This window comes from Vipera ursinii (assembly GCF_947247035.1).
Source record: "Vipera ursinii genome assembly, chromosome: 2".
NCBI classification, from domain to species: domain Eukaryota; kingdom Metazoa; phylum Chordata; class Lepidosauria; order Squamata; family Viperidae; genus Vipera; species Vipera ursinii.
Genome location: NC_139513.1, coordinates 74,218,771 through 74,239,607, shown reverse-complemented (window position 1 = coordinate 74,239,607; position 20,837 = coordinate 74,218,771). Strand labels below are relative to the sequence as shown.

Below are 20,837 nucleotides of genomic sequence, written 5' to 3'. Positions count from 1 at the left end.
GACATCCCTGCTTTAGGTCCATAAAAGCAGTGCTTAGGAGCCCAGTTTGCAGTATATTAAGAGTATAGAAGTTTACCACTGTAAAGGAGGGGTCCCTAAACCTTTTGCCATTGCACATCCCTTTTAGCATAATCTTAATGTACACAACACCCCTGAAAATCCAAACACCAAAATGAACACAAATTAACACTGAAAACAATAACAATGAAACTTTGGCAAAAGTGAATTTATTATTTGTTTCCCCCCCCCTTCAATCCTGTCCAATTCCCAGAGGCTGCCTGAACCTGCAGTTTTCTTGGCAAGGTTTTTCAGAATTGGTTTGCCGTTGGCTTTTCCCTAGGGCTGAGACGGAGTGACTCTCCAAGGTCATACATGGTGGAAGAGCATTTACATCCAGTTCTCTGCAGCCCAAGTGATTCATTGCTGGAACTGGACCTTTCATAATAGCACTTTTCTCTCAAGTGGATTGTACAAGTGGAAATACTGACATTTTAACTTGTATTAGATTTTATAATAGAGAAACAGGAAGGTATGGTGATTGGGCTTCAAGGAGTTCATTGACCATAATTACCAAAGTTGCAGCTGCAGTTGAATAATTTCGGATATTTTATTTATTCTTGGTTTCCCCCCCCCTTCTATTATGAAAAATGCTTAATAAATTATACCATTGTTCTAGTTGTTTGAGGCTGTTTTTTTTAATCCAGTGAAGTTACTGCTATATATACATTTTTCTTTAGGAAGCTTTGAGAGTAAGCGCCAACGAAAGCCAACAAAAAAGCTCTTAGAATCCAATGATTTGGATACAACATTTATACCAAAGAGAGAGTGGACCTCTATAAAGAAGGTAAGTTGATCTTTCTTTCAGTTTAAAAATAATACTTAAAATTTACTCTGAAAGTCAGTTACTTTTAAGGTTACGTAACCAGGCCTAGGGCTTCCATGGAACCAGAGACTTCTAGATGGCTCCATTGTTAAGGAGATGTTTTTTATTCTCCTTCGCCTATGGTTTGTCTTTTTGGTTTTTATATTTATTATTATTGTTTTTATACCTGTACTTGCTGTTTGTATATGTTGTGTTATAAGCTGTGGTGCACCACCCAGAGTTGCCTTGTGCACCTGTATAGATTTGATCAATCAATAACACTCCTTTTTACGACCCTGTAATCCCTTAATTAGGGATACAGTTGACTGGATGGAGCTGAGCATTAGTGGCTGGATGCCCTTCCTGATGCCATACAGAGTTTGCAGCAGATATATTTTCTTTGTGCGTGCCCTAGGAGAGAAACATCTGCCGCTACCTAGGATTGAACTCTCAACCTTCTGAGTGAGAGTCAAGAGTCTTCATCACTAGGCCACCACACTACTCAAAACATTAATCAATAACTAACTAAATTCATTACAGAAGTATGAATTTTTAGACAGCATATGTTTGATTAGATGGAAAAAATCCATGTAGTATAATTCAGAAGATGATGTATAATATTCCCATTGCATATTCTCTTAAACACACGTGCGTCCATGGACAGGGGTTTCACTATTACATGGTGATCTTGAATTGTGAACTATTTGGTGAAGAAACCCGGATTGGAACTGAACTGCCTTTGTGAATTGTGCCCATTCTTAGGAGTCAGGTATCACTAATTGGGCATGCTCAATGAAACCTGAGTCCAAAGGGGAGGGGTGGGAGTAGAAAAAGCATCCTAGAAAAGACCATTCCTACTTTTCGGGTGAGTAAAAGTAAGGGAGGGGAGAGATACTTTGAGTATGAAGTTGTTTCTGCTCTCTGAGCCTGGATGCTTCCTTGCAGAAATTTCAGTGCTGGAAGAAAGTGAAGTTTGCTCTGATATATGTATACCGCTAGACCAGGGGTAGGCAACCTCGGGTCTTTTATGACTCGTGGACTTCAACTCCCAGAATTCCTATGCTGACTCAGGAATTCTGGGAGTTGAAGTCCACGAGTCATAAAAGAGCCGAGGTTGCCTACCCCTGGTCTAGCGGTATACATATAACAGAGCAAACTTCACTGGGCCTATGCTGGCTCAGGAATTCTGGGAGTTGAAGTCCACGAGTCATAAAAGACCCGAGGTTGCCTACCCCTGGTCTAGCGGTATACATATAACAGAGCAAACTTCACTGGGCCTATGCTGGCTCAGGAATTCTGGGAGTTGAAGTCCACGAGTCATAAAAGACCCGAGGTTGCCTACCCCTGGTCTAGCGGTATACATATAACAGAGCAAACTTCACTGGGCCTATGCTGGCTCAGGAATTCTGGGAGTTGAAGTCCACGAGTCATAAAAGACCCGAGGTTGCCTACCCCTGGTCTAGCGGTATACATATAACAGAGCAAACTTCACTGGGCCTATGCTGGCTCAGGAATTCTGGGAGTTGAAGTCCACGAGTCATAAAAGAGCCGAGGTTGCCTACTCCTGCACTAGACAGTAGCTTTCCCTGTTAGTATTGGTGGAGGTGCTGTTTTCTTTTTAGTATTTCCTTGATTAGGCTGTTGTCTAAGTTGCTAGTCCCTTGATTAGGGCTTTGTTTATTGCTTGGTTGTTTGTCTGGTGTTACTCCTGATATCAATCCCTGTTTATCTGGATATTGATTGCTGGTGGGGAGATATTCTCGCATGACTTTTCCTTTTAGTTTTTTAATTGTTTCTTTTGAATGATGGTGTTTATTTCTGTGTGCCTGTTGACTGAACACCAAACCTCCAAGAATTCTGTCATGTTTTTGGATTTAGCTTGGTCTAGAACAGGGGTGTCAAACTCAATTTCATTGAGGGCTGCATCAGCATAGCAGTTGCCCTCAGGGGGCCCGGTAGGTATGGCCTGGGTGGGCGTGGCTTACTGGGTGGGCGTGGCTAGAGTGCATATGGCCTACTGGGTGGGCGTGGCCAGCTCTACATCGTTCGCATCAAGGGTGCCTATGGGGACCTGGGCAGGAGTGGGACAGATCTGAGGGTCTCTGGCAGGAGAAGGGTCTCTGGGCCAGGGCCAAGGCAGTGGGGGCCGGTCCATCACTGTTTGCAGGATGGCTTTGCGGGCCGCATGAAACCACTTTGCGGGCCGGACCTGGCCCCCGGGCCTTGTGTTTGACATATCTGGTCTAGAATGCTGACAGGTTTCCCTGTTGAAACCAGTGTTTAGTCTGTCTATATGTTGTGAGATTAAGGAACTTTCTTCTTCATGTGTCTTCTTACCGCTAGTTCATATTCATGGATACACTCTGCTGGTCTTCTGCCTATCGGTCCTGCATAGTGACTGTTACAGTTCTTTCTCTTTTTTAATATATTTTATTTATTTTTTTGCAATAACGTTCTTTAGTGCTTAGTAAACAGCGTGGTCTGGGTTCATATATTTAAAAAACAATAATAATTAATTCCTATAGTTCCATAATCAATATATTAATGATATATTTCTTTGATCTCCTCTTCTTCCAATAGTATTCTCCTTTTGTCAACATTAAACAGATATAATTCTTAAAATTTTCAATACATATAAAGTTGGATATAAACTTTTTTCCTTCTATTTGTACAAATAACAGTAACATCAGCATATAGCGTCTTATCAGCTTATATTTCAGTTGTATTTATAAAAGTCATCTTATTAAGTCACTATATCTCCTGTTTTCAAGATTCTTATTTAAGCTTAATTTCACCTCTGTATTCAAACCATTCTTATCAGCCATAATTTTCTCGAAGTTAATAATCTTTAAATATCCAAACTTTTCATTCACATACACCATCCCAATATTTTTACACTTCATATATTATAAAAAATACTATACTACTTGTATATCTTATCCCTCTTACTGTGGGACCCCTTTATATCCATAATTTATCTAATTTATCTATTCTTTTAACCATATTCAAACGAGTGTTTAATCATATAGTACTGCATCCGGTAAGTCGAATGAAATCTCTTGAATCTAATTCTAGCCTTCTTCTTTTGCCAGGTAGCTTTCCACGTCAGCGTGTTCAACTTGCCAGGGGATTCTTCCTGTATTTTTGTAAATGTTGTTGGGAATAGGAAAGACAAGTTAGATAGGACATGTGTTTTTGTCTCCCCCACTTTAATGATTCTCCTGGCTGCTCTATAGTCCATTTTGTTAGATCTTTCAAATCTTCAAATTTATTTTGAAGCCCTGAAAAATAAGATATATTTCCCATTTCCATTGTGGCAAAACCTTGCAAGTTTTCTTTTGTTTGTATTAAGCTGTAGTTCTCTTCATCTGTAGCTTCCCTCTTTGAGTCAGTGTCTTCTGGTTTGTGTTCTGTTATCTGGTTTGTTTGTTCATTCTTTGTCATCATTTTCTGAGAGATTTTTACTTGTAAGTTTAGGTTAGAAATATGCTCATTTATGTCGTCAAAGTTGTTTTTAGTCTCATCATGATTTGAAAACATTGTCATTTGAATCTGTCACAGTATTGCATACATTTCCTCCTGGAAAGTATTTGCCTTGTCTTGAAGTATTGTTCCTGCAGATCACTGATGTTCCAGGCTGGGGCCTTCAGAAGGAGATGTTAGGTGTGGTTTCATGCCACTTTTAGATAGGTATGCAACATCCATTTTATCTCCCCTCTCTAGTTATTCTTTCACCAGTACCATAGTCTCTGTATTTAGCCTTTCAAACCGGCCAATCTTAAAGTCCAAACAACCAAATCTTATATAATTCTTATTTTTATATATGGTTTTTATAATCCAATACATTTCCAATTGTCAAAGCACCACTGAAAGCCGTATTTTATAACAGTTCTTCTATTCAGGGGTCCTACAGTTTATCAGCCAGCCAAAACTACAGTCCAGAATGTTTAACCATCCAGTAAAATTCCCCCCTAGAAGATTAGCCAAAGTCAAGATTTTTCTTTTTCTGCAAACAATTCTTGAGCTTAAAGATCACAGCTTAGTAAGTATTTATAATCCCAGAAGGTCAGCAGTTTTTAAAACAAATATAGTTCTCAACCTGTAATAGGTGGCCCAGCATATTTTCTTTCCTTTGTTCCCAGCTGTTTTCTATTTGGCTAAAAATCAAAGGAACAAATTGTTTTTTATTTCTGGGTGTCTTGCCAATTTCTGAGTCAATGCGGCTGTTGTTTTATGCTCTAATCCTCCATTAGATGTCAGTAACTATTCATTTTCCAACTTTTAAAACAAAGAGTTATTTTTTTAGTAATTTCATCAATATTCTTTCAGATGTGAAATCTTAATGGCTTTCTTAATTTTCAGATTTATCCAGACTGTAGTTTATTAACTTCATTTCAATATATTTCTGTCCCCCATAAAAATTAAATCGCCACTTCCGTCTATGGAAGGGTGGGTGTGTGGTCTCGTCCCTTCTCACCTTCTGAGGATTTTTTGCTTCTTGGGGATCTTTTCCAGGAAGTCAGTTACTAAATAGAAGAGAGAAGATTGATATTCTCACCCAGTTCCAAGCACACTGTTTACCATTGTTCTGGTTAGTGCTTTTGGACTTTGGCTGCTGGTAGCTTGGGTTAGTCACTGATGTGCAGCTAGCTTTTCTCCTATCAGATTAGAGGGCTTCCCCCGGATCAAATGGATTGACCGCCATGTTTTCGTGATCCACGGGGGGGGGGCTCCTTGTTCATCACCTCTCCGGGGCAACTTTAGATTCATTTAGGGTCCCCTGGCAAAGCAAAACCAGCTGTTGGGTGTGGAGCACCACAATTTCTCGGCTGCATTGGTACGGCACAAAACCGGAAGTCAACTGTTACAGTTCTTTCACTGTTGTATGTTGTACAGGTAGTCCTCTACTTATGACACCAACTGGGACTGGAATCTCGGTCACTGAGCATAGTGATCATTAAGCTAGATGTCCATGTGACTGAATTACTCTGACAGGCTGCAGGGATAGAGCTAGGATTTTCAGGGTCTGACCTTTCAATATTTTGGAAATTAATAATACATTATGTATTATATATCCATATCATCCCACTGTCCAGCCCCACTTCTGCATCTTTCTTATTTAAAATAATTTGTAACATATCACATGGAACTATATTTTAGACAAACTTAGTAAAAATATATATCCTTGTAGAACAATATGTTTTCATGTTCTAAATTATCAATGGTGCTTATCCACAGTGTTCTGAGGCTGGTCCTTTGGATACTGAAATACCTGAGTTTTATTCCACATCTCGGCTTTCAAATGCTGTTGAAGGTAAGAAGTACATGCATGAGTAAATAATGCTAAACTGAGCCAGGGTTTGGAATTGCATCTCAGAATCCATCAGCTATGGTGTACGTATGACCCAAGTGTAAACTGAGCTCAATAAAAAGAACTGTATTTTTATCTCATTAGACTGAACTGATTTAAAATGAAATCTTGACTCTACCTGGAATTCCTCAGGAACATTCTGAGGAATAATTCAGGAACGTTCAAAAACATGAACATTATGAAGAGAAGGAGGTTGTGTGAGAATCAGAAGTCTTCTTTGACTTAACTTTTGAGACGTTCAGCTCCAAGCAGACTTTTTTGGGTTATGTTCTAAAGGATGAGACATTCACAGCCAATTGAGGTGATTCCTTAATTTTGATATGTAGTTTTCAAAGAGATTCTTAAACCACTGCATTTATCTAGAGGTAAATTGTCTGCATTAAAGATGAAATGCCCTACAAAGGAAGAATAGGTAGGAAAAATATAATTCCACATTTGCTTGATTGTTGTCATATAGAGAAATGGTCAGGTATTCTCATGTTCTGCTCTCTCCTTCCAGCAAAAACAGTAAGGAGGAGGAGAAAGATGATGGAAGGGCAGTGGTATTAAGAATGGAAGCAGAGAAAAGGGACATAAAACACTATGGAGATTATGGGGGAAAGAGGTTACTAGAAAGAGGAGAGAAGCCTGTTAAAATTATTAAATTTTCCAAGCAGGTAGTGTGCACCAAGCAATGGTTGGTCTTTCAAAGACACCTTTTCAGCAACATCATTTGCAACTTCTGACTATATGCTTATTTAAAACACAGTCCCGCTATTCTCTGTTTGAATGCAAATAACAGTTTTTAGGTAATTATTTGGACTCTGCTAATTCACAAAGTATTTATTCCACAGTGGTCCTACAGAATTGGTATGGTGTGCTCAGTGCTTTTTTTGTAAAAGAAAAAGGTGCCGGAACTCACACATGTCATACAACCTGCCTTGCCTAACCTACAAGGTTCCATCCAAAAAAGGTGCCGGAACTCCGTTCTGAGCGTTCTATGAGAAAGAAAGCCCTGGGTGTGCTGTTTGTAAATTGACAGACATGTTTTTCAAACTGTTAGAATCAAAATATGGAATACATATACATTGTCATTGCCGTTTTCCATATAGCCTGAAGAAGAATCAAAATGTGCTGAAGTCCTTTTTGCTCAGTTAAAAGAAGGTGCCCTAGACTGAATTATGGTCTTCAGTTCTGAGGGCCAGGGATGCCGGAATTGTCTTGTGGGGACCGGGGATGCCAGAATTGTCTTGTAATTCCATACAGCTCCAAATGTGTGGTCTTCCTTGCTGCAGCTTCTGAAAAGGTTCCTGGGAAACAGAGGAAGAGAAAGCGGCAACGACGCAGTTTGGCAGCAACTCCCTGTAAAAAAGAAAAGAGTGACAGTATCCAGGAGGAAACTCCAAACACAGAGGTACTGCTAAGCTTTGCATGATGTGGCTTTGCAGTTTTGATTGCTTTTCCGTTGAATAAACTTTTGCTATATTTATAACAACGACGTATAAGAAGGGACATTTTAATAAATACTGTTTTGCCAACAAATATTTTCCTGCTAAACTAGGCACTTGTTTTTTAAAATCCTAACCATGTTCATTTTAAAGGATGTTATTGAAACAAGTCATATGATCAGGGTAAACTAGCGGGTTTATTGGCTAATTTTGTTCTGAAATTTGAGCGGTGTCTAATAATAGTATCTGTTGTTGTTCAGTCACTGAGTTACGTCCAACTCTTTGCAACCCCGTGGATCACAGCATGCCAGGCCCCCATCTTCCACTGTCTTTTGCAGTTTTCCCAAACTCGCGTTGGTTGTGTTGATGACACTACCTAACCATTTCATCCTCTGCCATCCCCTTCTCCTTTTGCCTTCAGTCTTTCCCAACATCAGAGTCTTTTTCAATGAGTCCTCTCTTCTCATTTGGTGGCCAAAACATTTAATCTTCAGCTTTAACACCCGTCCCTTTCAAAGAACAGTCAGTGTTGATTTTCTTTAGGATTGACTGATTTGACCTCCTTGCAGTCCAAGGGGCTCTCGAGAATCTTTACAGTGTCTCAGGTTTTTTTTAAATTTTATATTGGTATAAAATCATATACTTTATAAAATGTTCCCCCCCCTTTTATGCCACGAATGGTGTTGTCATTTACTTGGTTTTATTTTAAAAATGAAAGTGTTCGCATGAGTGGAAGAATTAAACTCATTTGTTAAACTTTCATGTGTGTGTAATGGCCGATGGAACGTCTGGAAACCTGCTAGGGATACATTAAGGGCCTGGTTTTGGTTGGTTTAAAATCTCTACTTCTCCTTCTTTTGAAAGGGTGATGGATCTCATGGAGTAGCTGGAAGCCCAAAGGTAACTACCGAGGAAGAAAATGAACCTGGGTTGCCTTCATCCAAAAAGATGCAGGGGGAACGAGGTGGAGGAGCTGCTCTCAAGGAGAATGTGTGTCAGGTAGGAGCCTCCAATATTTGTCCTAACATAGTCAGTGCGAAGGTGGCTTGAGAGAATTAGACAACCAGAAACATTTCACATTCCTGAATTCTTTATAGAGTGTTTGTATTGTAACTGCTTTCGTTCTCATTGCTCTTTTGCTCTGAAATGCACTTTTGCAAATAAGACTTATTTGTACTTGCAAACTGCCCAGAATTATGGGACTGGATAGATATAAATTTGAAGTCGTCATTATCATTACTGTCATCATGATCTTTTGTTCCTGAAATTCGCTTTGTTGCTTTCAGCTTCCCTTACAAGCTTGTTCCATTTGCATGTTAGGGTTACTAGTGTTCTTTCCTCCTTCGCTGATCATCTCTTTGCTTATCCCTTCTGTTTCTCCTATATCTGTTCCTTTTAATTCCTAGCTGAGTTAAAAGCTCCCTGTATATATTCATAATGATTTCTTAAGCTTCTTGCTCCCATTTTTTCTCTCTCATGGAATAGTGTGCACTCTCCTTGATCTAAGGATTTCTGTCAATGAGATCCATTTTACTGCTACTAAGTTGTTCATTACTGAGTACCTGCATATTCCTCTTGGTCTCAATACATGGCATCATGCTATTTACTGGGATTTCTTCCCCCACTCATCCCACCTCAGTAGGTTTCAGTTTAAAGCTCTCCAGATGAGAGTTGCAAGGTGATTTCCAAACACTTTCTTCCCCATTCATTTGTGGGTCAGCTTACCAGAGTCCTTTACCTTGGAAATAGGTCTCATTATCTAAGTATCAAAATTGCTTCCATTCTACACTATCTCCATGACAGATTGCTCACTTCCAGTATTATTTTCTTTTCTTACTGGGCTATGCTCTACAACAGGAAGAAGTGAAAAAAACCCCACCGGTTTCTTCATTTCCTTCACCCAATCTCTCCGTATTTCATAGCACCTTGTAGTGTCTTCAAGGCTGTGCCTGGTTGTGTCGCCTGCTCCTATGTAAATCGCTAGGAAGGGATGTTTTTCAGCAGGTGTACCAGTGGTCCTCAACATACAACCATAACGGAAACTGTCCATCACGGTCATATGTCATAAGGTGGTTCACACATTTTATAAAATGCAGTCATGTGACTGCAGGATGCTGCAAACTGCTGTAAATGTGAGCTGGTTGCTGGGCACCCAAAATATGGTCATGTGACCGTGGGTGAGGGGATGTGTCAACTTCAGAACTAGGTTGTAAGATCCCTTGGGTGGTCCCTCATAACTTTGAATGGTCACTAAGTGACTTGTCATAAGTCAAGGACTACCTGTAAAAAAAAATTGGGGCATTGTTCCATTATTTTTGCTCTTTCAGTAAGCTTCTTCTGGGAGTCTTCTTAATGCTGCAGTCCCGTTGTGAATATTTCCTATGCCTGGTTTAAAAATTCTCCATCTTCCCTGATAACCCAAGTGGTAGGTAATTTGGCCTTCTCTTCCAGAGGAGCAGTCAGCTTACACTTAAAAGCATGTAGTTGTCTCAAGGGGGGGGGGAGAAACCCCAAATATGACATATCCGCAGCAGGTCGTGAGAGCTCCTCCCTGTCTCTTATGTTCCAATAAGCAACAAACAATTTAAAAAGTTTGTTTCTGACTAACTGGCTTTCCTGTGTGTGTGTCCTATGAAGATGCTCTACCTATATACCAGCTAACAGAATTCCAGCTACACCTCAACATTACTCAGGAAACATTAAGCAAGCAAACACAGGAACACCCAGGAAGCAGCAGCAGCAGCAATCAGTCACTAGTCTCTCCAGTTTTTCCGCTCTTCCAATTTTCCTTTCCCTCTTTTCTGCCTTTTTCCTCTTCTCTGTTGAATTCCCCTGCCTAATAGCTGTCTGCTCTTCCTATTCATTTGCTTAGTGACCTCTCTGGGAACTGGCTCCCTTACGTTTCAGTGTATAAAATGTTTTACTGGTCGATAAGAAATGCACGTCAACACATTTGTCAGGAAAAGGACATATAGGAATTAAGCTAAATTTCATCTTGTACAATGGACTTAAATTTAACTTGAACTAGTTTAAATTACTTACGTAATCTATATACTTAAGAAAATATATTGTTGAATATTTTTAAATGAAGTTTCAACTGGTGTTTTGTGTATTATTGTACATACAAAAAACAGCTTATGGTGACATACTGTTCATTTACATACAGATCTGTGAAAAGCCTGGTGAATTGTTGCTGTGTGAAGCTCAGTGCTGTGGTGCTTTCCACCTGCAGTGCCTCGGGCTCTCAGAAATGCCGAAGGGCAAGTTTATCTGCACTGAGTGTTCCACAGGTACAGTACTGGGTGGATGGAAAGAACTTACTATCAAGTGATGCTGTCTGTCAGCTTGACAGCCTTCAAAAAGGGGCTGGACTAATTAATGGAAAGCATGGGGAACAATGTCTATTAGCCTTGATGACAGTGTGACTGCCTCTGAAGGACATTTGCTGGAGGCTAGTGAGCTTCCTTGTAAAGTTGGCTGGCCACTGTGAGAATAGACTGCTGGACGAGATACTCCAGGGGTCTAATCCAGCAGGGCATTGCTTGGGTTCTTCTATTCTTAGGTAACCATTTGAACTTGTTGCAAACAGGTGGTTTTCCTATGGGGAACAGATGGCCTTGTGGTCGTCAGCTGATCTAGACTAGAACATAATTGAGCTCTTTTGAGAACTTCTCTCTGGATAACTACTTAATTATAAACCTTTGGTTGTTGTTGCTTCTGTATTTGAATGACCCATCTCTTGTTCTTGATTTCTCTTAGGAGTTCACACGTGTTTTGTGTGCAAGAATAGTGGGGAGAATGCAAAGCGTTGCTTGCTTCCTCTGTGTGGCAAATACTACCATGAAGAATGTATACAGAAGTACCCTCCTACAGTCATGCAGAACAAGGGCTTTCGCTGCTCACTGCATATCTGTATGACATGTCATGCTGCTAACCCAGCTAATATTTCTGCATCTAAAGGTACATCAAGTTTTATGTACAGGGGACTTCTTTATGTAGTCAATTCAGCAATGTCAAAATTTGGAGCAAGATGTGGGTTTTATTTGCAGACATTTAAAGAGTCAATAGACTTTTTTAAAATTGAAATTTGAGTTGTATTATTATTTGCCAGACATACTAATTTTTAGACCTGCAATTGAATATATTTCTTTTTAGGTCGCTTGGTGCGTTGTGTGCGGTGCCCTGTCGCATACCATCCAAACGATTTCTGCCTTGCTGCTGGGACAGTGACTCTTGCTTCCAACAGCATGATCTGCCCCAATCATTTTACCCCTCGAAGGGGCTGTAGAAACCATGAGCATGTAAACGTCAGCTGGTGCTTTGTTTGCTCAGAAGGTAATGCCCTGTTTGTTGGATGCGAAGTTTTTGTATAATATTTTAATTATATATATTTGTTGTTGTATTGGAAGACATCTCTGAAGATAGGAGAGGGAATTTGTGGTGGGTGTATCAGAAAAATAAAGCAAAAATATCCCCCATGCAAAGTCTAATAAAACTAAATCTTAACAGAAGATGTTAAGATGAGTTGGGGCTTGATTGATCAGAAGCTGCATTTATATATCTCTTAATTTTTACTCTGCATTTTTTCCTGAAAAATATAGGGATGATTCCTCCCTGACTCCTTTATCATCTTGTGAACTATTTGTGGTTTACAGTAAGATGAAAGATGCTGGCCAGTCTAAAAGCAATCCCAATCCTGCAAGGGCATTTCTGCACATATAGTTGTTACAGCATTAAATACCTGCATATTACATTGGCTTTAAGGACTCTAATTATAAATCTATTGATAATGGTTACTTGGTTCTGATGACTATGATAACCCACCTTTTGTCCTTATAGGTGGCAGCCTTTTATGCTGTGAGTCATGCCCTGCTGCATTCCATCGGGAGTGTCTGAACATTGACATGCCAGAGGGGAGCTGGTACTGTAACGACTGCAAGGCTGGCAAGAAGCCACACTATAAGGAAGTGGTCTGGGTGAAAGTGGGGCGTTACAGGTGAGTGAAAGAAGCAATTCATGTTACACCTAAATTACTTATCTTGTTTCAGATGTAATCTGAGTCTGTCCATTAGAACAGCGGTCCTCAACCTTTTGGGCAACGGACTGGTTCCATGGAGAAAGGTTTTTCTGCGGACTGGAGGGGGTGTGGTTTCGTTGTGCTGCCTGCATCCCACGAATGGGGCTTTGCTTGTTTGTCCAGACCTGTTGTTGGGGATCCCTGCACTAGAAGAAGAACTCACCATCTTTATATTAATGACTATTAAGCTATTTTAACACACCTGTGTGTTTTAGCCTCTGTTTTTGCAATTGAGGCTTTCACACTGTGAAGAGAACGTGTAAAGCATCTGATCTTGTCCTACTGGATTGGGACTGAGTTAGCGTATCTGAGAGTAGAAGTTGCAGTAGACCCATCTATCCATTACTTTACCTTGTGTTCTTTATCATCAGGTGGTGGCCGGCTGAGATTTGCCACCCTAAGACCATTCCTATCAACATTCAGAAGATGAAACATGTAATTGGTGAATTCCCTGTTCTTTTTTTCGGATCAAACGATTACCTTTGGATTCACCAAGCTCGAGTGTTTCCTTATATGGAAGGAGACATGAGCTTCAAGGATAAGATGGCAAAGGGAGCAGATGGCATTTATAAGAAGGGTAACTTACTTTAATTCAATCTAAGAAAGTGCTTAAATATCACAAAATCAAAAAGTATTTGGCCTATACTTCCATGTTATATGATATATCATTTTACTATTTGTAGTCTCAGAGCAAAGGTAAGCTAAAATATTGACAATCTGATATTTGCACTTTTATCCCAGTTAATGAATCTGTCTGTAGATTACCTATAAAATGTGTCAATTTTATGCAGGAGTTCAGCATGTTATTTTTTTAAATTTATTTTGTTGAAATGAAGCCACCATAATAGTATATAGATATGCATCTCCCTCCTGAGGGCTTGTAATTGACTTCGGTCTCTAGCCACTGACCATACAAAACAAACTTTACATCTTCGTTCAGCCTAATTTCCTCCTTGGTTCAGACAGAGCATTTGATCTATGTATCTCATTGCTGATGCTGGAAAGATGAATTTGAGTTGAAGCTTTTCATAGTTTAGGGTATGTCCTCCTTTTTATTTTTAGGGCCTATTGCACGTTTATTCACATATGGTTCTTCATACAAAAATCTTGAGAAATGATCCAGATTGCCAGAAAGGTATATAAAAGTGTCTGTTCAAATGTAATTAAAAAAAAGCAATTCTCAACTTAGCTTTACAGGAGGCTGCTGTAAGATTTGAAGAATTAAAGGCAGCGAAAGAACTGCGTCAGCTACAAGAAGACAAAAAGAATGATAAGAAACCTCCACCATACAAACATATTAAGGTGAGAATGCACAACATAAGAGATCTGATAATACCTTAAACATAATTGAGTGGTTAATGAGATTGATTGTATGTGACTTTTGCAAGCCTTAATTGTATATTAAGTTTTAGTTTTAATCAAGAATTGCTGTCAACTAGTACATATATTTCTTGTTTAAATTTCTATGTTTCTTAATATCCAACTGCCCTATGGAAAGTCAATACTGGATATAAATTTAAGGAAGGAAGGAAATCCTTGCAGTCTTTGCTATTGTACCCTATTGTATCCTAACACTGTTAAATGAACCATACAAGTAGATTCCAAAACTTTTCGTCCCATTCCATCCTATGCAAATTAGCTCAGCTACACTGAGTTGAACTTGGTGCTAATTTGCAATAAATCTGTATAAGGGAGTCTCTCTCCTCTCTCTCTCTCTCTCATATATATACGGACAGGATACTCCATTACAAGAGCAATCACCCTATGACTCACAAAGTTAGCTGTATTAGAACCCTTTTTAAGCGAGTGGATACGCACTGCAGCATGTATAAGGCGAAAAAGGAGGAAACGTGCCATCTTTACCATGTTTGCAGAAGCAATGGATATCCACTGAATTTCATCAGGCAATATAGCAAACCATGTGAACCTGTCCAAAACCAGCATGAAAACACCCCGATGGCATGGATAACACTGCCTTACATTCATGGTGTATCCGAAGCCACGGCGCGCATACTGGCCCCCTATAAAGTCAGTGTTGCCCACAAACCTGACCAGACCTTGTGTGCTCATGTCATGCGCCCAAAAGATCCGCTCCCCAATGAAGAGAAGTCCTCAGTCATGTATAAGATGGCATGTGAGAACTGGCTCTATAATTATATTGGGGAGACTGCAAAATGGCTGAGGGCTAGGATACATGAACTTGCAGTCAAAAGACGGGAACAACATTCACAGGTGTGGGACCACATGGCCACATACAACCACACCTTCGATCTGGCGGGGGTTGAGGCGATCGCCCGTGACAACACCAAGGGTGGACGATTGTATAAAGAAGCCTGGTATTAGGACCACTTCTCAATCGTCATATAGATCTCCCCCCTGCATACCAAGCCCTTAGGAGTTGGGAAAAGGAACGGCGCGGACAACGTAAACGCAGATGACGCGAATACTTACAGGGCATTCTGCCAAACCAGGATCAGGATTGCATAGCTACACCAACGACCCCACACCGCAGAACGTGAGAAAGGGGAAGAGCAACTACCAAGATCTTTCGGTATGACACATGCAATGACAAGAGCAATAGCTATGACTGATAGAACGATAGCGATCCCCCTCGGACAGTAAACACTCAAGAGACAATCGCAGCCTACAAGAAAGAGTGCGAGGCGGCTTGAGAAAATACGGCCAATAGAAACGAACAGACCGGTGACGAGTTCCATGAGTGGGGCGCAAAAACGCCAATGATATAAATGTAGTTTCACCGCTCCAATGATTTTATCCTGACAATGTTGGCAGTTGGTCAACAAAAGCTCAATTTTATTAAAAACTGCTTTAGTTGTTTTTTTATCTTGTCCCAGTGTTTGAATTTCTTGCTTCAATTTCAATATGCCTGGGATTTGTATTTTTAACTTAATTAAGGAATACACACACACACTGCTCAAAAAAATAAAGGGAACACTTAAACAACACAATGTACTGTATTTACTAGTAGGATGTCTTATCTTGTGTTCTCTTTATTTTTTTTATATATTTATTTATTTATTTATTTTATTTTATTAAATTTATATACCGCCCTATTCCCGTAGGACTCAGGGCGGTTTACAGGGAGAGTTATAAACAAACATACAAAAGTTAAAATCAGATTAAAATTAATTAAATCAAGTCCCCAATTTAAACTAAAACCCAATAAAATTAAAACCCCTCACCCTGGGCCAGACACACACACACACACATATATATATACACACACACAGACAGACACATTATTTTATGTGTGTGTGTGTGTATATATATATATATATATATATATATATATATATATATGTGTGTGTGTGTGTGTGTGTGTGTGTGTGTGTGTGTGTGTGTGTGTGTGTGTGTGTGTGTGTGTGTGTCTGTCTGTCTGGCCCAGGGTGAGGGGTTTCATTTGTGCTGCCCAAAATTATCTTTCAGTCAATTTCAGCGTACTGCCAGACAGTGCATCTGAGTGCTGTTTTCAAAATGTACACTTCCTAAGACAATGGATTTACTTGGAATTGTCTATTTCTGCTTGTAGGTAAACAGGCCTGTGGGCAAAGTGCAGATCTTCACAGCAGATTTGTCTGAAATGCCACGTTGCAACTGCAAGCCTGCAGATGAAAACCCCTGTGGCTTGGATTCACAGTGTCTTAATCGCATGCTGCTCTATGAATGTCACCCTGCGGTTTGTCAAGCTGGAGAACGCTGCCAAAACCAGTGTTTCACCAAGAGACAGTATCCAGAAGTAGAAATCTTCCGTACTTTAGCACGTGGCTGGGGTTTGCAAGCTAAGAGAGACATTAAAAAGGTACTTTTGCTTTTTTAAATTTTCATTATAGTCACCACATATCTAAAAACTGTCATGGTACCTTTTCTAGCTATATAGTGATTAGATTATGCAACAATGGAATCTTAAATTACATCCCTCAAAATCACTGTATGTCAACAATTCCAGAAATTGCTTATACTGATTGCCTTTCCGTGTCAATTATTTCTTTTTTCCAGTGTCAATTATTTGCCATGCAAATTCTGATTTAAAAGACACAAATTTTTCTATGGCAGCTCACTGCTTTTGATACCCATGTTGTTACATTAAAGTACTACTGAATATTCATAATATTCTTAAACAGTGCTATAAATAACATGATCCTAAATTATTGCATTAGGAAATAACTGAGCAAAATATTGTTCAGTATTTGCCAGTTTTAGTGTAACAGTTGCTACAGATGCTTCAATAGTCAGGTTTTTGTAAGTGTTTACAGTAGCCTTGAAAAGAAGTGGGACGCTGTAATCTTTAACCCCATGTGGGCTTCTTAGAGTTTGGATGGAATATAAATATATGAATATATAATCTTCAGGTAGCCCAATTCCAAATTGTAAGAGCTCCAAAGTTCAAAAGCAGGGTTTTTTATTGATTATATAAGTAAGTTGGTTATACTTCACTTATGTTGGTTAACTATGTGACAAATATATAAGCTACTTGGGACTCTCTAGCACAGGGGTGTCAAACTCAATTTCATTGAGGGCTGCATCAGCATTGCGGTTGCCCTCAGGGGGCCGGGTGGGTATGGCCAGGGTGGGCGTGGCCTACCGGCGGGGCGTGACTAGAGTGCGTATGGCCTACTGGGTGGGCGTGGCCAGCTCTACATCGTTCGCATCAAGGGTGCCTATGGGGGCTTGGGTAGGAGTGGGACAGATCTAAGGGTCTCTGGTAGGAGGAGGGTCTCTGGGCCAGGGCCAAGGCAGTGAGGGCTGTTCCCTCACTGTTTCCAGGATGGCTTCGCGGGCCACATGAAACCACTTCGCGGGCCAGATCCGGCCCCCGGGCCTTGTGTTTGACATGTCTGCTCTAGCAGCTTCATAGCTCCTGGATTTTGAAAAGCAACCATGTGTAGGCTTATTCTTATAGTAAGAGTAAGAACATTATTGAACATGAAACAGATCGGTGCCGCCTCAGAATATTTTCCAAAAAAAAATAACTTGGAATATTGACATTTATTTATTTATTTATTTATTTATTTATTTATTTATTTATTTATTTATTTATTTAATTTGTATACCGCCCTTCTCCCGAAGGACTCAGGGCGGTGAACAGGGCAATACATAATAAAGACAAGATACAAAAATTAAAAATTATTAAAAAGGGATTAAACAATAGTGCCCGTAATAAATTAGTACAGATTAAAAGTTAAGACCAATTTATAAAACCCGACCCCATCCCATCAGGCCAGGCCAGCTTGTTCAAAAAGGTGGGTTTTAAGATCGCGCCGGAAGGAGCGGAGATTAATGAAGAACTTTTTATTTTCCTAGTTTTGTAATCAGAGCACTTACTTGTTCTTCCATTCCTGGGAATTTCAGGGTGAGTTTGTGAATGAGTATGTGGGAGAATTGATAGATGAAGAAGAATGTCGGGCCAGAATCCGCTATGCTCAAGAACATGATATCACCAACTTTTATATGCTGACTTTGGACAAGGTGGGTAAAAGCTTTTTTGTGTGCTGTACATTGAGTGACAAGTGGCTATATAAAAACAATTTTGTTTCAGCATTTGGAGTATTTAATAGAATGTTAGAAATCCTTTAAAAAACAAACGCTTCTTTGATAGGTTTGGGTGCCCTGTGCTCTCTGAACTGTTCTATTTGTCCACCTATAAAGCTAGTCTCAGCTAAAAAAAAGATTAAAGCTATGTTTTTAATAAATGTTATTCCATTTGGTGATTTTAGGATCGAATAATTGATGCTGGACCAAAGGGCAATTATGCTCGATTCATGAATCACTGTTGCCAGCCAAATTGTGAGACACAGAAGTGGTCAGTGAATGGAGATACTCGTGTTGGGCTGTTTGCCCTTGTAAATATTAAAGCAGGTCAGTATTTTCTCATAAAAGCTTTCTTTGAAACATTTGGGGTGTCTTAAATGCTTAGCTTTTGCTGTCCATTGATGATTATAAAGCCCATTAGAAAGATATTAGTGTTTAGGAGATAAGATGTCCAGGAGGATAGTTTGGCCCTGAGTACATGGTCAGTCTGCTAGCCAGAACTGACTCATCCTGACTCCCATCTGCAATTTTTTTTTAAATCCCATTTATATCCCGCCCTTCTCCGAAAACTCAGGGCGGCTTACAATCTAAAGCACAAATCAATGTGCTTAGCATTGATTCCCCTTTACTTTTTCTCTCTTCATCTGCCTGAAAGATGGCAGAGGACTGTTTGCTGCAGATGCGTGGTACTTCATTTCTTTTCTCTAAATAACCCACAGTGAAGGGGGTTTTTTCTGCCTCATGCCTTCTTTTTCCCCTTCTCTGCTACTTTCTTGCATAGTGTTTGATGCCAGGGTTGTGGGTTTTGTTGTTTTTTTTGGCTTGGTTGAAGAATTCCTGCTTGCCTTGTCAGCATTAGCAAGACTGTACTTCTCCAGGAGCCTGTAGAGGTCTTGTAGCTGCTGAAAGAGTTCTGAAAGGAAGAAAAAAAATGGTATAAAAGGAACAGTGAAGAAACACAGTTGCTTTATCTAGTGGGAGTAGGTTCTACAAAGGGTTAATCTCTAATAATTGCATTACTAACCCATGGATACTGCTCTGTGTGGCAGTCAGAAAAAAAACACATTACAGCTATACTTCAGAAACAGTACTGAGGTAGGTCAGTAGATCCTGCCTAACACAATAGAAATAGATTCCCCTCGCACTTTTAATTTTTCTTCTGATTTTATTTATTTATTTATTACATTATTGGTCGGCTATCTTACCCGGGGGTAACTCTGGATGGCTTACAATAGGAAAAGATAAAATTACATGAATAAAATACTCTAAAAATATAAAATAGCTATATATATTATAGCTATACTTCAGAAACAGTACTGAGGTAGGTCAGTAGATCCTGCCTAACACAATAGGAATAGATTCCCCTCAGCACTTTTAATTTTTCTTCTGATTTTATTTATTTATTTATTACATTACTGGTCGGCTATCTTACCCGGGGGTAACTCTGGATGGCTTACAATATGAAAAGATAAAATTACACGAATAAAATACTCTACAAATATAAAACACAATAGCTAAAAAAGATGGGGAGGGAGGGAGCAGGATGAACAGGAGGGAAGAGGGATGTGATATTAATCTATCAAACAACCTCAGCACGAAGCCACTCCTTTAGAACCCAAACAAACGGTCAGAGCCAGGTCTTTAAGCTCGTGTGGAAGGTCAGGAGGGTTGGAACTGATCTCACTCCTGGGGGCAAGGCAGAGAAGGCTCTTCTCCTGAACCCTGCCAGCCAGATCACCGTGGCCAGTGGGGCCGATAACATGCCTCCTCTGCCGGCGTGGGTGGGGCGGGCCAATCCCAGTGGGATGAGATGATCCCTCAAGTAATCTGGACCTGTGTCATGAAGGGCTTTAAAAGTGATTGCTGTTCTGTACCAGCCTGCTACCGGCCTTGCAGAAAAGGCAACCCCTTTACAGACGGCAAGAGGCTGGAATACGTCTGCCAAATTTATTACAAAAACAAACAAGACACGAACCAAGATACCGGAGCTTTGAAACACTATCTGAGCGGTTGCTTTCAGCAAACCAGCCCTCCCCACACAAGTCCTTTATAAAGAGTTCAGGGTGTGGCTTCTCTCTCCCTCCTTCCGAGAAGCCCCATTGCCTTCCTCTGCTTACTCCTACTTGACTGCCTCCTGCGTCGGGCATCCTTGAACAGGGCCAGCTGTGGGTCATCTTCATCCACACTGTCAGGCTCACACAGCTGGGTCTCCATGGTGACCAAGTGGGAGGGGCCTGCCTGAGGGCTATCATCAGCAAGGTCTTCAACACCCCCCTCCTCCCCCTCATCTGAGTCATCCGACCCAACTGCCGAACCCACAGGCTGACCCTGAATCACAACAATTGCCAACACCTCAAATTGCACCCAGAAGCAAACTGGCAGCCCGCGGAGAAGTAGTGTTACATGTGCCACCTTTGGAGTCCCAAGAACTGCCTGTGCCATGGCACTGTGCACCACTGTAGCTTCCAAATGCTCAATGGTAGCCCCATGTAGAGTGTGTTGCAATAGTCCAACTTGAGATGACTAGGGCTTGAATGACTGAACACAGAA

At 40.3% G+C, this 20,837-nt stretch overlaps 1 protein-coding gene across 1 annotated transcript in view; it reads left to right on the top strand.

The window, feature by feature from the left end:
- NSD1 (nuclear receptor binding SET domain protein 1) overlaps nucleotides 1-20,837 on the top strand; it is a 73,145-nt gene that overhangs the window by 41,992 nt on the left and 10,316 nt on the right. Inside the window, exons 8-20 of the mRNA XM_083352944.1 lie at nucleotides 738-844; nucleotides 6,101-6,176; nucleotides 7,508-7,626; nucleotides 8,525-8,659; nucleotides 10,827-10,950; nucleotides 11,420-11,620; nucleotides 11,816-11,995; nucleotides 12,500-12,656; nucleotides 13,109-13,314; nucleotides 13,927-14,039; nucleotides 16,288-16,557; nucleotides 18,108-18,224; nucleotides 18,473-18,614. Coding sequence (XP_083209070.1) covers nucleotides 738-844; nucleotides 6,101-6,176; nucleotides 7,508-7,626; nucleotides 8,525-8,659; nucleotides 10,827-10,950; nucleotides 11,420-11,620; nucleotides 11,816-11,995; nucleotides 12,500-12,656; nucleotides 13,109-13,314; nucleotides 13,927-14,039; nucleotides 16,288-16,557; nucleotides 18,108-18,224; nucleotides 18,473-18,614 — 1,947 coding nt within the window. The remainder of the gene's footprint in view (nucleotides 1-737; nucleotides 845-6,100; nucleotides 6,177-7,507; nucleotides 7,627-8,524; nucleotides 8,660-10,826; nucleotides 10,951-11,419; nucleotides 11,621-11,815; nucleotides 11,996-12,499; nucleotides 12,657-13,108; nucleotides 13,315-13,926; nucleotides 14,040-16,287; nucleotides 16,558-18,107; nucleotides 18,225-18,472; nucleotides 18,615-20,837) is intronic.